This window comes from Takifugu flavidus, chromosome 2, assembly GCF_003711565.1.
Source record: "Takifugu flavidus isolate HTHZ2018 chromosome 2, ASM371156v2, whole genome shotgun sequence".
Taxonomy (NCBI): domain Eukaryota; kingdom Metazoa; phylum Chordata; class Actinopteri; order Tetraodontiformes; family Tetraodontidae; genus Takifugu; species Takifugu flavidus.
Genome location: NC_079521.1, coordinates 8,543,623 through 8,560,439, shown reverse-complemented (window position 1 = coordinate 8,560,439; position 16,817 = coordinate 8,543,623). Strand labels below are relative to the sequence as shown.

The 16,817-nt window shown below is 46.0% G+C and overlaps 1 protein-coding gene and 2 long non-coding RNA genes across 5 annotated transcripts in view; 2 read left to right on the top strand and 1 right to left on the bottom strand.

Annotated features, from left to right (window-relative positions):
* igdcc4 (immunoglobulin superfamily, DCC subclass, member 4) overlaps window positions 1–9,253 on the bottom strand; it is a 30,973-nt gene extending 21,720 nt beyond the window's left edge. For 2 of the 3 annotated variants that reach the window (XM_057025092.1, XM_057025094.1), the window contains exon 1: window positions 8,629–9,252. In XM_057025092.1, the coding sequence (XP_056881072.1) occupies window positions 8,629–8,695 (67 nt within the window). In that variant the 5' untranslated portion in view covers window positions 8,696–9,252. Of the gene's footprint in view, window positions 1–8,628 lie in introns of all 3 variants that reach the window. The other variant, XM_057025093.1, reaches the window with a different exon arrangement.
* A 326-nt stretch (window positions 9,254–9,579) lies between these two features.
* Window positions 9,580–13,001, top strand: LOC130518052 (uncharacterized). The gene is made up of 2 exons (XR_008947910.1): window positions 9,580–10,084; window positions 11,805–13,001. It is a non-coding gene; the product is annotated as an uncharacterized LOC130518052 (long non-coding RNA).
* Window positions 13,002–14,533: 1,532 nt separating this feature from the next.
* On the top strand, window positions 14,534–14,968 carry LOC130521869 (uncharacterized). The gene is made up of 2 exons (XR_008949480.1): window positions 14,534–14,670; window positions 14,828–14,968. It is a non-coding gene; the product is annotated as an uncharacterized LOC130521869 (long non-coding RNA).
* The last annotated feature ends 1,849 nt before the right edge of the window (window positions 14,969–16,817 follow it).

Here is a 16,817-nt window from a genome sequence, read left to right as displayed (position 1 = left end):
AAAACCAGCACAGCAATATCTGCAGCCCCAACATAAATATCAGCGCCTCATGAGGACACAGTGTGGGGAGGGGGTGGGGGGGGTTTAGTGGCCATTTTACTGTTCAAATGAGAGCTGTTGGGAAGGACAGGGCGCTCTCCAGCTGTGCGAGCACGCTGAGCTGCAGTGAATGGATCACGATGGCACTCTGCCAGAATCAGTCATAGCTTACACTGCGTTGGGAGCAAACACACACACACACACATACACAAAAGCACATTTCACATGTATTATACACCCATATAGCATCACTAGCTATCGACATTTTTTTCTGGCTATGCATCGGTCTTACACTGGGATTAAAGTAGGACTGCAATGATTTATTAAATCAGTATAAATGTGTTTGTACTGTACAGAGTCGGAGATGGAAAACAAATTCTATTTTTTGGAAAAAAAAATGTGTTTTTCCTGTTTTCGAATTAAACAATAATGGCGTGAATAATAATGATTAAGATCATGCTAGTCTGTTTCTGTTAGCCATTTTAAAGAAGCTCCGGGTCTTTGCATGCAAATGTTCTTTTTTTCTGATTCTGGTGCTCCATAAGAATATGGAGGATTTTGTATCTTGCTTCTAAATCAGAGACCAAGTGGGCACATTTCTGTTTCCTCACTGCATGCACATAAGTACAGACACATGAAATAGCATCACTGCCTTTCCACTTTATGTTTAGTGACCAAAGGACAACCACATAAGCTTTATTGGACTTGGAACTAATGTTTCAATAAGAGTTCAATAAGACCCACAGCTTGGACCGCATAGCTCCCGATGAAAAGCCAGAGAGTTGAAAGAGCTGTAGATTTAATATGAAGCCCTGGACAAGGTGAAGCATTTAGAGTGAACTACTAAGCTAAAAGAAAAAATAAATAAATAATAACTTTTTCTTAAAATGAGGTTTATATTGGGAAAAAGTCTCTTCATAGAATAACTGAATTGGATTAAAAATTCTGATGTATAAATAAGGTTTATGAAAACAGGATTATCACTTAAAGCATTCAAACCCAGAGTGTGGATTAAAAGCTGCTTTAACTGTTTAGGAAGAACATAATGCACTCAGACAGACAGACAGACAGACAGACAGACAGACAGACAGACAGACAGACAGACAGACAGACAGATAGAAGGAAGGCTGAGTGCACACTTCAGAAGATGGAAAATTCAAGGTACACTATGAAGAGGAAAGATACACCATGAGGGAACAGACTAAAGATTTTTTAAAACAATAGTCTACAACAGTGCAGGTAAGGTTAGGCAAGGCTGTCTCCAGTCGAGTCCAGTGCAATGTGATTACAGGTGCATTTGACACGAAGGACCATGAAGAACACTCTGAGCAGTGATATGCAGTGACTGGTGCCTCCCGCTGAAGGGACACGGCTGCGGTGGATAATTGCTATGGATCCACAAAAGAAGAACTATTTAGGGGTCATATTGGTGTCGGGAACTGGGCTCCCATAGGCAAAGAGGACAAGGGCAGTGATCGTGTGTGTGTGTGTGTGTGTGTGTGAGAGAGAGAGAGAGCAAGATTACATAGTAAAACTCTTTGCCTTGGACATTTGTTTGAGTGATCTGAATCTATCTGAGGCAGATATCTTCTGTGATGGTAAATCAGTGCTTACGATTTCTGGAGTGCTGCAGAAGGCTGTGCGTCACTCCGCGTTCTGAACAGCTGCTTTGTTAGGTGTTAAACAGCCCAGCTGTGGTTTACTCCCATGATAATGCAAGACAGTGGGCTTCCTTCACCCTCAGATGCCTTTACACAGCTTTGGTATCGGCAGGGTTGACTGAGATCACATGTAATGACTCTTTCCAGCATCTTTAAAAAGTTTGTTTCCAGTCTAATCGGTGAGGTTCAACTGGTTTATTGTTACTTTTAATTCCGATTCAGGTTGGAATCCACTATGGAGATTTTGGTTGAATAGGGACATTGCCGGGTTTAACCAGACTAACAATGAATCCTCGGTGTTCATGTGAAAATCACATTTTCTTTTCTTTTTTATAGATCCAGTCTAAAGGGTGACATGGCTCCCCCTCTGTGTGTGACAGAATGTCACTCTCCTATGCTTTTCTTGTATTAATTATATTTCTTTTCCACTAAAACCCAGTGATTTGAGTAAAGGTCCCAAATTAAAACGTCAATGCTAATATCTGAGCATGTTTACAATAAAAAAGAGAATCCAAAAGTTCGCTTGGATCCCTCAGGACAAGTAGCATTTTACTGACTTTAAAAGCATGTCACAGGTGGTGGTACGAATGAAAAGTTAGCGGTCAGAGTGACCCAAAGATAGGTGAATTAAAAAGAAATAACAAAAAAAATAAAACGCTGCTGCAAAAAAGCCATGAAGCTGCGTGCTGGGACAAACATGGCTGCCGTCCTCCACAGGTGGGAACGAGGGTGGGGGAGGGATGCAGGAGGAGGTGAATCACTTCAGCCCCTCGTGCCTCCTGCTCTATGTACAGTGCTCACTCATCCAAGTCCGACTTCCTCCAATCACAGCGCACCTTCCCTTTATGAAGGGCTCCAACAGCACGGGGCCATGTCAACTGTCAGGCCCACTTGCGCGAGTCAACAAAGCGAGTTATAAAACTAACACGGGAGTAACGCGGCCGAATCAGAATCTGCTCATTCACGCGGGGGCGCGGTGAACACGCAGGAATTTGTGACCCAAATAGTGGTTTAACACACAATCCCAGTTACAGGACGCTGGAGCGGAAGCTGGAAAAAGGCAAAACGCGCCGCCCTAAAATGTGTCACCTGGAAAACAATAAAGATTGAAAGTAAGACGGGGCCGATCTCGCAGGGGGACAGAGATGATAAATGCGGCTGCGACGTGACAGCAGGTACGGGACGTTCCGCTCACCCCCATGGTGCTCCACAATTAAATGTTCCATCACTGCTGTGAGACATTTGCTATGATCTTTGAGGAAGGCGTTGCATTTGAATGAGCGGTAACAAATTCACCCGCGTCCTGTCATTTCCCCGAGGATTCTTGAGAGTGCGCTTCGTACAAATGATTAATCCTGGAATCAAAGACCGAAAAGCGACATTGTACTGCAGTTATTTTCTTTTTTTGCCTTTCCCTTCTCAGTATCAAATCTTTAAAGTGATTATCCGCGATTCTTCTGAGAAAACGCCTTCTATTCAACATAAGTGGAATCAGAAGCAAAATAGGCTTCACTTTCAAAGAAGCCATCTACCTGCCGGTGGAAACAACCAAAACAAATGAGGGAACTTTTAATGGCATGATTTCAAAGTCATTTCACGTCTATACATAAATTCAAAGAACGCCTGATTGAAAGGAAGAAATTCAACTAAAATCCAAGTGATATTTTGATTTGCAGCTGGTGGAGAGAGGCTCAAAAGTGTGTGGCTACATTTCCTTGTCAGGGCCACTGATTTTTACTTTCACTCTTTGAATATGACCTTATTATAGAGATCCTTGTTTGGAAGCCACTTAGAGTGGCTTTTGCTTGGGGAACGTGTTCTCGAGCTTTAATTCACGGTGTATACACTTCATTTCATACCATATAAGATTAGATTTGCCCAGGCACAGAAGCTAAAAGCATTTCTCAAATGTGTATCCAATTGTTGCGACTGCCTCATCAGTGTGCTCTCTTCAAATGGGACCGATCCGTAAACAAGCAGCTCGCCGGCTCACACGCACACTAAAACTCCAGCTAATGAGAGAATGAGAAGGTTGCATCAGTTACATGCTGCCGAGTCCAGCGGGTACAGCTAATGAAATACATACTATCTCCTCCAAAGAGGTCCACAACTGCAGTTTACTGCCTCCTTTTGATGTTCACCAACCTCATTACTCAACCTACTGCCTCTCTGGCCAGTCCTATAGTGTTTCTACGTTCAAAGCATTTGGGGTTTTAGGCGGCAGCCAGAGCGATAGCTGGCTTTTCCAGTGATGTTGTGCTTCAGACTGAAGTTGACGTCGGCCGAGCTTGTTGGGGCGATGTATTTTATTACCCCAGTGCAGCAGCAGCAGGGACATCATGCGAAGTTATCTATGACAGTCTGTGGCAAACGTCACTGAGCTAATAAGCAGACGGGATGAAAAGTGCAATCTGTCTGAGTGCCTTTGTCGCCGCAGTAATATCTGTTGTTCCTCCTGGGGACAAAGAACCAAGAGAAAGCGCCACTGATAAGAAGCAATGCTTTAAAAAAGGAAAGAAAACAAACCCCTTAACTCCGTTGTGGCTGGATGGAAATGTGAGCTGTTACAGTCACACTTCTTGTGATCTACACGTGGCAGAGAGCTCATTTATATTGCTGCTTTAAAAAAATTCCATCGCATATTAAATATTCAACGATCACGTGGGCCGACACGAGGCCACAGTCTAAATGTTATCAAAGCAGATCTGGCAGATACACTAAAGAGGTGCTGATTTATATTTCTTTATGTAAATGAGCTAATGACATATGAAAAAGAAATCAGTGAATTATCATCCCGGAGAATCTTAAATATTTAACATGGGCAGCACCTGCCTGCGCACTGCCGATCTCACATTTTTAATTTATTCTTACTACAAAATACATCTGGACAATTTATTTTTTTTAACTCCAGAAGAGGAGGAATTCAGCAGATGGAATTTGTGCTCCGAGCTCTGTCTACCTGCATCAGCGTGGTTCTGCTCCCTGAGCATGAAAAGAGGGAACGCTGGGCACCGGAAATTTAACATATTCGCTAGGAATCAGCATATTGGCCGCAGAAGTACATGCAGCCTGTACTCAGCCCAGGGGCTCTTTAAATAATATGCATCCTAATTTAGCTGGGACTCTCGTGTGGGGGGGTGTACTCACAAATCACAGCTGACACACCCATCCACACATGCTAGTAAACAGGCGCGCACGCCAGGGTGAAATCTCCCCAGCAAACAGGCAAACACATGCAGACTCGGTTGATTGAATGCTAACGTGCAGAGCCAAGGCCCGCACGATCCGCGCACGTGTGAGACAAGCTCTGATGTGGCGAGACGAAGGATTAGCGCCTCAAGATGAGAACACAGGACACCTCGGAGGAGGTGGGTTGGGGAATAACGACCGTGACTGGGATCCAGAGGCTCAGATGGACAGTTGCACAGCAGATAGCAGCTATTCGGGCCACGCCCCCTGTGTCTGGCCACACCCCCTCTTGGATGAAAACTAACAATATAAAAGTGCCAGGGCCAAATTGGACAAATTAGTGGCACCGTGCCCTAAAAGCTGCTGCTTTGCATTTTGCACACTTGATTAAAAACTCAGCAAAGACCTGTGGCTTCACGCCACAGACAGAAAGAATGAATAGAAGGTGAAGCGTTGGACTTGGAGGGGGGCAAAGTCCCTTCATCACATCTTTAATGATTTTATTTATTTAGTTTACTGACTGACATGTGCTTGATGGCAGAGGGCGAGAAAAAGAAAACTCAACAATAATGTCAGTACGCTTTTATTGTGGCGTATTAATGGCGCTAATGTAAGACACATGCTTTTAGAATAGCCCATGGTTTAAAATTAAGTGTCTACTTGAGAGGCGGCCAGGAACAGGGACTATTTTAGAGTCAGGAGTCCACATAAACTCAGCCGGCCGTCTTTCCTTTAATGAACACCGTTTAAATGACAAAGTAAAACCGGACACAGAGCCTAAAAACATTGTTTCCACTTTGTTCCTCCAAACAGGCATCTGCTCACCTTTGCCACAGCGTTTTATCCACATCTGCAGGTCGTTGGAATATCACCAAATCCGTGTCCACCGAAATCTGTCCAGACTTTTGCAGCCTCATTTGAAAAAAGATTGAATTCTCTTCCAAAGGAGGTTCAACACAACAACAGACCAGCAGTTTTGTACCTTGTTCAAACGAAATCTAATAAAATAAAACCAGACGAGCGTCCAGAGCCTGTTGTGCTTAATTAATGTGGGACTCAAGTGAGACAAATATGTCTGGAAAGATCAGATTTATATTCAAACACTTCATGAACTAATCAAATGGATCAAATGAGGCTGCTGACTTAGACTGTTTGGAAATAAGAAGAAAGACGTTCCACAGGAACATTAATTCACTGTCTTTGACAAGCTTAACTATGACGAGACGGCAGCTGTATAGAAACTCTGACTGGATTAGACTGAAAATGTGCATCTGTCTAAAAAGACTGCCGTGTGGTTATGTGTGGAATATCAGGCCCTACTGTGCTGCGCACTGACGTTTTGATGATGATCACAAATGACCACAAATGCACCGCTCTAAATTCCGCCAAGCTGCAAATCTGAAACCCTTGTCCAACTTTACATCGCCACATATTTAGGCTAGAGAATGGAATTTGGACCGGAGTACATGGTGCAGTGGAATAAATGGTTGACTCAAAGAGCATTTCCCTCCCACCAGCGCACAGGGTCATTCCAACCAAGTTGCTCACCGCACGCAAATTTCCTCTGGCGTTCAGTCTTTTGGAGGGGAAAAAGGAGCTGCACGCGAACGCCGCCTGACCTGAGAACATTGAAGCAATATCTGCTCACAGACTAATGCAGCAGTTTTTTTTTATGTTATTGAGTGCTGTTAGAATCATGCACCAGTGCAAACTCAAATCATTGGAATAGTTTTATTCAAATGATTTCCCTTATCTGGAAATGAAAACGGTGCCGTCCTTTTTCTTTTTATTGTTTTTTAATGTTAGCATTGTGGATTGCGGTAATTCTACTTTTCCCGCCAAAAGAGGCAACACTGTGGTGCCACAGAGCCACAGGAGCGGAGAGCTTTCCCGCTCACCTGCTGGCACAAGTCAAGTGAACGCGCATTAACGTCAAGCGTTTGCGAGATGCCGTATGAGATGTGACAACGTTGCGTGAGGCCTTACATTGATGCCCAGAGATTCACGCAGATGCTCTTTTCATATGAGCCGGTTAACGAGCGCATGTGACACTGCTGGAACACGTTTTCAATCCATCAGAACAGCCTCTATTGTTGGCGGACGGAAGGTCGACCCTTGACCTCAGATTAGCTTCTTCTGGTGACCGCAAATTCATCCTTGTCCCGAAATCCCCTCCCTCCCCACCCTCAGCTGCCCACCCGCTCGGCGGCCTCGGTTCCCACGGCCGACACCGACCGCTCACCATTGGCGCTCCACTCGACCGTCGCAGCACACGCACAGAGACGTGCACACGCCAGCAGGCCGCGAACGCCGAGCGGTGTGACCACAGATCGAGCGCGTACTTATCACCACCAACTCGCACTTGAGTGTGTTTGTTCCATTTATCTCTTTGTTTGTGACCGCCAGTTATTTCAGCGTGCGCCTCGTTTATCAACCCAGCGGCTCTTCCGACGGCGGCTACCTGTCACAACTTGCAGCGATAAATCAGGGGCGCGGATAAATCCCCGCGTCCATCAGGATCTCCATTTACCTGCGAGAGAGATTCCATCATCTGAATGCAAGCGCCACTCACGCTAGTGTCAGGATGAGCTCATAGGGCAGCCTTATTTATTCTGTCTCTGCTGGCGTCTGCGCGTCCTGGAAGTCCAACAGCATATAAACTGCCTTCTCTGACCTGCTCCAGTTAAATCAAATGAAAAGTGAAGCATCCTGGACCCACCACCACTTTAAGGCTTCTCTGTTCACAATTCAACAAAAAAGTCATGGAACCTGGTTGATGAGTTAGTTGATGAGATCCAGTCCGACACGCTGGGCCCACCTCTCAGATGAAGAGGAGTGCCAGTGGCTGCTGGAGTGGGCTGAACTTTAATATCAGCCTCTGTATATGTGGATTGAGGATAAGGGGGACAAGTTATGAAATAAAAGGATGACTGGGGTGAAAATAGAAATCAAATCACATCTCTTTCTCTCTCTGATAAAGTCCCAACACTTTTTTTTCCTGCTTATAACCCAGTCTGACACCTGAGGCCAAAGCAAACCGAAAACTTCCGTCTCTGGTAGTCAGAACGGTATTTAATGCTTTGTTCACTACATGTGGATGCAGAAATACTTGATGCCCTCTCCTCAGCCCTCGGACAAAACACTGGTGCCATCTCACTTCCAGCACTTTAACCAGCAGTGATGTTCCGCACAGGTCTTTGTCATGTAAATAGAGCCGCCGTCTCGTCGCCGCCTGTGTGGGCTGACTTTCCTCTTTGCGCTCTCTCCCAAGCGCGTGCGACTACCCAGCACTTCCACCTTTCCCATTTAAACGTTCCCCGGCTCCTTTCTCTCAAAATCCACACATGCAAGGTGCAAACGAGTTAAGTTAAGCGCGTTTCAAGGCCGAGGCTGACTCCAGGAGCCTGCGCCCGCGGCCGGAACATAAACTTCTCCACCAGTTCGAAGCCCTCTGGCGGCTCTGGGGGACCCGTTTCCGAGCCAATGCTGCAACTTTGAAAACAAGGAGCGCCTCCCGCGTTCGAGACAGCCCGTTAAGTAAACGTGCCGGAGAGGCCACCAAAGGTTACCGAGCACACGGGTGCATGTTACAGCAAGGTGCGCATTCGCCCGTCGGTTCTCGTATCACATCCCAGTTTAACGGTACCGTCGGCGCGGCTGCGCTTTAGGGGGGAGTGAACCGTCTCACGCGTTATGCCCCGAAAACAAACCATGCGGGAGATTAAAGTGAGTGTTTTACCTTGTTTGGATGGACCACAAAGCAGCCAAAGAAGACAGAATAGCCTAATTGGACTCTCCAGCGCCATGTACAGCCTCTGATTTCCACCAGCGGGGTAGCGGTCTGCGTCTATCCAGGCAGCTGTACCGTCACAGCGACATAAGCCTATGCTGGAATCCGCTTTTGTCTCTGCCGGTGCGTAAAAGAGTCTCCGGCTCTCTTTGGTCACGCAGACGCTCGGTCCACCTAACAATAAGGCTGCGTTGGTCCGGGGAGCGCCGTCTTGTCTCTCAGCGCTTCAACGCCATGTTGCGAACCAATGTTAAGTGTGTGTGGGGTGTGTGTGTGTGTGTGTGTGTTGGCGGCTGGTCTGCGCGCACACACAAGCAGAGAGAGAGAGAGAGAGAGAACGCATGGGCGCACACAAGCGCACGCTCTTACACGCACACGCACATTCACCAGACAGTGGCTGGCTGCTTCGCCTGAGTCCTGGAAAGCACTCGGGGGACACTAACACACTCCCTCTTCTTCCTTCTTTTTTGGCTGGGCTCCGAGCTCCAACAAACACTTGGGAGGATCTTTCAGAGCGGATATGGTCATTTCACCGCGAAGCTTCGAGACCGAGTGTGCAAGCGCGATCATGTGCGCGCAACTACAGCTGTAAATGGGATGACGTCCCCGCCGAACCCAGGCGCGGAGAGATACTCTGTTGTTGAGGAGGAGACTACCTATTCAGTTATTTAAAAAGCCTTCGTCTCTCTAGCTTTCTCTTTCTCTCACTCTCTCTCTCACACACACGCGCGCACACACACATTCGTCCTTGTGTATATCAGAGACAAATGTACATGACAACATGTAAGTAAAACAAAACCGGGGGGGGGGGGGGGGGGGGGGGCAGGAGAGTGCCACACGTGCACCCTGCAAAAAAGACAAGAGGAGGAGGAAGGAGAGAAGCTGAGATGGGGGGTGGGTGTGTGTGTGTGTGTGTGTGTGCATCCCAATCAATCAGGCAGGCTGCCTCCTGTACTGGCTGGACCCACTGACTCTTGCGGTAGCGGGAGCCAGCTGGAGCCCAGCCTTCCTCCAGCAGACAAAAGACTCCGCCTCGCGCAGCACTCGCAGCATCACAGCATCCCCGACTCCGGCAGCAAAGGCTGAGAGGGAAAGGAGAACACAAAAGCTCCCCTCCAGCAGTCAGATGCAGCTATCAAAGCTTCCCCTTCGCTCTCCACCTTTTTGTTTGGGGGGGGGGGGGGTTCTTTAAAATGTCCATGCACTGCACCATCCCGCCACCACCAGCACATCGCCTGCCTCCTAAAGCAGAAAGGCGTGTGGTCAAAAATGGCCTTAATGAAGGAGTTCCCTATGAGAAGCTAATAATATCTTGTCTGGCCGGCTTTCTCATCTGGGCGTTTTCATTTACGATGTGCGATTGATTTGAGCTGATGAAATGAAAGGGGACCGAGGAATTTCCCAGGTGAGTGCTTAAAGAAAACGGCTGAGCCATCGGATTATGGGATTGTGCTGGGGAAAACCTAATATGGTCTGTAATTTCTCCCATTCCCTCATCTCTTCGCTTTTATTTATTTAATAGACTAATATAGACTCTGGGAAATGTCCCAGGCTGGGTGATATTGCAGAAAGTCAAAGACCAAATGGAATTTTCATAAAGGCAGCGACTTCTCACTCAACAGTTCTGGTTCGTAGTTTGTCAGCGTTTGGAGCCTCTTCCATCACAAAAGGGATATTTGGTTGCGTGTGGCTTCTCAAGGTCTCAAACTGTCGCTAATACGCATAGGTCTTCACCGGATAGTTAGAAAAAATGTCGAGGAATCTTTCCTTTTCTTGTTAAAAAAGTGAAAGGAAACTTATTTAAACATTTGCTGATCTGCCAGTTGAGGCCATTCAGGGGAGAATAGGGCTGCATGAACACTTCCTACTTATGTCATTTGATTTGGCGGTTGATCCCTGGTTGGCGGCTCCGTTACTCTTGAAAACAAGAGTTTTGTGATGATTTTGGATATTAGCTGAACGGGTCTGCTGCTCCAACGAGATGAAGTGGCATACAGAAGTCTGCAAGGGATCATTTACTTTCAGTAGGAGTCCGTCTGTGTGTTTGCTAATAGGAACAAGAGAGCAGCTGATGAGGATGCTCTTTGTTTGTGGAGCATTCAGCAGTTAGCATCAGGTTTTGGATGCTCCTCTCTCGTGTGCAGTACGCTCCAGGCAAGGATTCAGCTCCAAAGATCCTCTTTTCTGGTGCACTATCTCACCTTTTTGGGGTTCTCTCGGGGAAATTCAATGTATTCTATCTGGTGGTTTGTTACAGATTTCAGTGTTAGCTCGGATTTCGGAACTGAGCTGCTTTGTTTGAGCCTGCAGAAAAAGATTCTCCACGAAGAAAAATATCTGTTTGTCCAAAACTTTCAGCTTCAGCCCATTAGTTTTCTATACTACACCCCAGGTTTCTCTTCCCAGACTTCCCCAAGAACTGAATTCATATTTACAGCCTTTTACCTATCCCTGCACAGACCGTGATACATGACACAACTCCGATCTACCTCGATTCCAGAATATCAATTCTTCACCGCGGCCTTAGCTGTCGAGACAAGGACCTTGGAGACCAAGATTGGGCAGATGATTTGAGGCTGAAAACGTATTTTCTGGCACTCTCGACTCATCTCCGCCATCATATATCCCTCAGGATGCTGTCACCTTCGCAAAGTTCCCTCCCTTTACCTACTTTACGGTCGTGGTGTCGTTAATAAACCCAACATGGAAGTTGATCTTAGCCACATGCTGGATAATATTGGTTTGATACTCAAAAGTTTTTTCAAAAAAGTTTTCACCTACATCTTGTATCTATAGTGAAACATATTCTACCAGAAGATTTGAAGATGATACGACTAGTTAGCAACGACTAGTTAGTGTTGTAGAAAGCATGTTATACTGTATTACAGTGGTAGTGGCTTTACGGTTCCACATTTTTAAACAAATGAAAAATTTTAATTAATAATATTTCTTTTTAATTTTCATATCCGTAATAAAGGATTTTTAAAGAGATTGAATTCAATATTCAATATTGTGGCAACATAGCCACGCTCTTTCCTGCTTTGTTGTCTCCTTGTTGTTGTTTTCAAAACTGTCTTCATCGTCTAACGTGTGAACAATACGAATAAGACATGTCTGCCTTTCAGCCTCCTCAAGGTCGGAGCCACACAGCTCCATCATGACAGGAGAGTCAGCATGACTCCTGGATGTGCTGTATGAACGAGGATTCGCCAGACAGACGGAGGAGCGCCCCCAGCAGGAGGCGCTGAGAACTGCACCCATTAAGGCCAGACAGGCTTGCATCATTCATGTGCATTCATGTGTAATCTCTATAATGGGAAAATGTGACCAGAATGTTTAACTAACCGGTGCACAAACAAAGGACAGAAGTCTTTCACTCGGCTATCTCTCTTTCATCTGAACCTTTCGGTGGTGAACACATGTTAGCATATGTAATATCTGCTCACTAGCATCTGGATTTAATCTCCTTTTTTTTTAACAGAACAAACACTGTACGGTACAGTCCATGGTTCATGTTTGGATATGTAAATGAGCTTGGTGTATGATTGCCTTACCGCAATATTGTTCCACCTCCTTCCGCTGGAGGGGTGCCCCCCACATGCTTCATCTGAAGGGAACGTCTCCATGGAAACCACAACAAACGGTGGCACACAGAGGAGGGGCGGTAAGAGGGGGCGCCTGGACGAATGGCTTTTTATTTTGTGGGACAATGACACCGGGGTGCACTGGAAGTGTGCCACAATAAAAAGCATCAAGGAGGAATATTGAGTGTCAAACAACAGACTTTCACTTGGAGCTCTTTAAAGTGTATTTACGCAGCCCTGACAAGTGCAGGCAGGGGTTGTAGAAGATTCTAGATTTAATAGATGTTTGTTCAAATTGGATTTCAAGTTGTCAAATTACAGGCGTGGATGCATTCATGGGCATATAGCTGCGCCCAGTTCAGCAGATTCACAGTATATGCAACGTTTTTGTGGGTAACCACAAGCGACGTGCTGGGACCGCTCTCAGTGACACTCTCATCCTCAGTTGGGGCGGTTCTGCCCTGTTGCCCCATCTGCCCCTCAGCCCAGCTGCCTGTGATTCCCCTGATTACTCGTGCTCCATAAATCTCTGGTGGCCGTGCTGCTCTTGGGCAGTTTGTTGAAGTTCTCTGCCTGAAGGACACCGACCAGTTTCCTGATTGTGTTGCTTCCTTGTGCTTATGTTCTAAAATCCTTCAAGTTCTCTTTTCCTGTTACTCTGCAGTGTGGGTTCTGTCTGTCTCTGACTGTTCCTGACACGGCAAAATACATAAAAGATTCTCTAGTTCCTCACTGTAAGCCGTCAGACTCTGCTCTCACAATTAATTACCTTTTCTTCATTTGACATTCATTTCCCGCCCTCTTGCTGTGAATGGCACACTGCCCCCCCCCCCCCCCCCCCCCAGCCACACACACACACACACACACACACACACACACACACCCACACACACACACACCCACACACACAAACAACATTACATTTTTTTATATCTTAAATCTCAAGTTAATAAAAAAAGCATGAAACAAAGAAGATCCAGAATAGAAAGTCGGTCGTGGGAAATTTGAACTCCATATATTTTATATTTTATAAGGAATAAAGCAACAAGGGAGCTGCTGCCTGCTGTGTGTGCACGTCCATGTCCATGTCATCTTGTAACAGCATGTCATTAATCGTAAACCTGGGCCACTGACCCCCCCACACACACACACACACACACACACACAGACACACACCCACACACACAAACAACATTACATTTTTTTATATCTTAAATCTCAAGTTAATAAAAAAAGCATGAAACAAAGAAGATCCAGAATAGAAAGTCGGTCGTGGGAAATTTGAACTCCATATATTTTATATTTTATAAGGAATAAAGCAACAAGGGAGCTGCTGCCTGCTGTGTGTGCACGTCCATGTCCATGTCATCTTGTAACAGCATGTCATTAATCGTAAACCTGGGCCACTGACCCCCCCACACGCACACACACTCATCCATACGACAGGCAAGTGAGAACCCCAAATTCCTCCAAACCCTGCGGTCCAAGGCCAAGTGTCCCCTGGACAAACATATGTCCACCCCAGAGTGAAAGCACACATGGATCACCACAGGAACCGGCCCAGGCTGAGACCGAGGACACCAGTTGAGCGGGGGCAGCATGCCTGGAGAGCACGCCCACAACTGAGCCAAAGGGCAGCCATCCCGAGCACAATAGGGATCCGGGGCCGGGGCCCTGCGAGGCTGAAACCAAATCCCACCCCCCAAACAAGGGGCCCGCCCACATCAAAGAGGCCCAGGCACCCATCCCCCACACAGATCCTGTGCACACTCCAAAAGACCAGGGCCCCCGGGTCACCGGTGACAGTGTGCCGCCTTTTATCAGACCTACATCAAAGGTTGTGACTCAGGTTGCTAAACTAGCTCCCCTTTTCTGAGTGATTATCATGAGAAGAATTCATCCACTTGATTATCATATAGTTTTATAACATATAGTTTATCACCAAAAAGTTAAATTCTATGATGTGGTATTAATGTCTTGTCTGTATGAGACCATGAGCTATGATTAGCAGGAGGACCAGAACGGTTAATAGGGGCCGGGCAGGTTGATGAGGTCAGGCCCACAGGTGAAACACATCAGCTCCTTGGGTCAAATACGTGGATCTCCGGGTTGGAGGGAAGGAGAGGAGCATCAGCCACAGGCCTGGTTCTGGGTCACGTCAGCCAACTCTACAACGCACCCTCATCAGAAAATGATGGTTCCATGCTTCGCCTTGGAAACAGAGACATTGTTGAAACTTTTTTTTTTGGATGAACTTTAGATTTTTAAGGGAGCAAAGGGGGAGTTGTGGTGGACCAGCCTTTGAAGTAAATATCTGTGGGCTCTTTTTATCGCGTCCTGTTGCTCCTAACCTAACGTGCACCACCTCAACACCATCTCTGTGCGTGGAAGAGCCTCTAGGTCACAGGTAAGCCTGAGGAGTCCCCACATCCCAACTCACTTGTTCATCTACAACTGCAGTTGGATGGAAGAAATGTGGTTAGTAGTATAGTAGCCTTATATGCTAGTTACTCTTCTATAGTGCTGAAAATGTCTCGGACAAATGGAAAACATTGTTTTGCCAGGATTCCTCCGGTCTCCTGCCTGAACGCTCACCAGGCCAACTGTACCTCTCCAGACTTGTGATGACACCTTATGCTCACTGCTGTATGCTAGCAGCCAGTTTTTACATCCACTAGAGAATAAACTGTAAGACAAATTTAAAACCAGGCCCATCTCTTACATAACTTGTGTTTTTGGAACAAGATCCTTCAAGCATCTTCCAAGGACACGAGGCACCGGAAGCCTAGCAGACAACTTACCTTTCCACAATGGAAACATGCCGTTCAAAACTCAGCGCTTAGATGATGATTAAATAAGGAGAACATTCAGTGTCTAACTGAGCAAAACACATCAGTACATGCTTATATGGATCATAGCTGTGATGATTAAGTCTAAACTGGCCGAACAAGGCCAAGATTTAGCAAACTTTTAACTTTAGCATTGCATTTTTTTAACCCTTCAATAGTCACCAACAACGAAATGGTTTTGATGGATGAGAGAACTGGATTCCTCACATCCTGAGAGGGATTAGCGGCCTCCAACATCCTGATATTAGAGAGAAAATGCAAATAAATGCACATCCAAAGTGTCTGTCTGCTTTTCCCGAGTTATTCTCGGGTTTTCCGTTTTATAGGGCACACTTGGCACATCAGAGCCTTTTGTCTGTCTTGTCTCCTTTTGTCAGTTAACTCTGCGTGCATAAGTTATTTATTACTGCTGAGAGAAGGAAGAGCCAATTATAACCTAAATGGGTTCTTCTTCCTCTTTTGTCTGTGCACTTTACACTTTCAGCCGATTTCATCATTGGGCCCTGCAAGGAGCTGCCTTAATTCTTCTGTTTAGTGGGGCAAACGGCAGCCTCCAGTGAGCAACCTGAAAGCTCTGCTTCTCTGAATGCCACAGAGAATGAAATGCTTTGATATCGATTTCCACATTGACCACAAATTGCATATTTTACGCACGTTACCTTATTACAATAGGATAAAAGATTGAAATGAGGCTGCGGAGGTTAGGAGGGTTCCAGCTGAGTCAGCTTTCACCGATGAAAACAGAGAAATAAATGTTTCTCCTGGAACAATATGGAAGCGCCACTGTTGCACAAGCAGCTCTCATCCAGGTGCTTGAAGACGTCGCTACATCAGACCATGGCGATGAGCACTCAGCGAGCAGTGCAAGCCTGGCGAGGCTCCAGGACCTGAGGTGCCCCAGTGCCTCTCCTGGGCTGCCTTCCTCTTCCTCAACACCCAAGCTCTGCAGGGACGTACGTACCCTTCCTAAACCCGTGACTGCCTAAGAACCCCCCACCCCCCATCTCAGTGGACAGCTTTAAGCATCTCAGAGTAATGGGACAGGTAAATGGGATAGAAGGTGGATGAATGACTGTATTTTCAGCTCAGACATCAACCTGCTCTTTAATGTTCTCTTGGTTGTTAGGAAGCCGTTAATAAGGAATTCTGGTGATCATCATCTTCAGCCTCAACAGACAGTGATGGGAAACTGTCCTCACGGCACAAAAGGCATTTAGGTTAACATTTTTAAAACGAATTCTTTGGTTGAGTTGCAACTGTGAACATGTGAATGCCACCGAGAGTGAAAAGTTCTCAGGCCAACACTCAGCCAGTGAGAACAGCTCGTGTGGCATTTAGGACTTTTGCAGGTCTCACAGAATGTGCAGCTGTCGCTTCTCTTTCTTCACATTAGAAAATAATTCATCGAAGGTTAATTTGGCTCCGTGGTGAATACAGAAAGGGCTTTTGAGTGCTTTGCACTTTCTGCAGGATTTTGTGAATTTTTCATATCACCATTAGAAGAGTTTCCTTTTCGTTATGGGCACATATTCCTCTCTCTTTTCGCTCCCTTTCATGTGCAACATACAGTCATTTTGCTATATTTTAAGAGTTTATCTTAAGTTCTCTACCAGCATGTCTTTGAGCACAATATGATGTCATCATCATGGTGCATGAGCAGATTTTCTGCTTGGAGGATGAATGCAAACAACACAGTACCAAATCA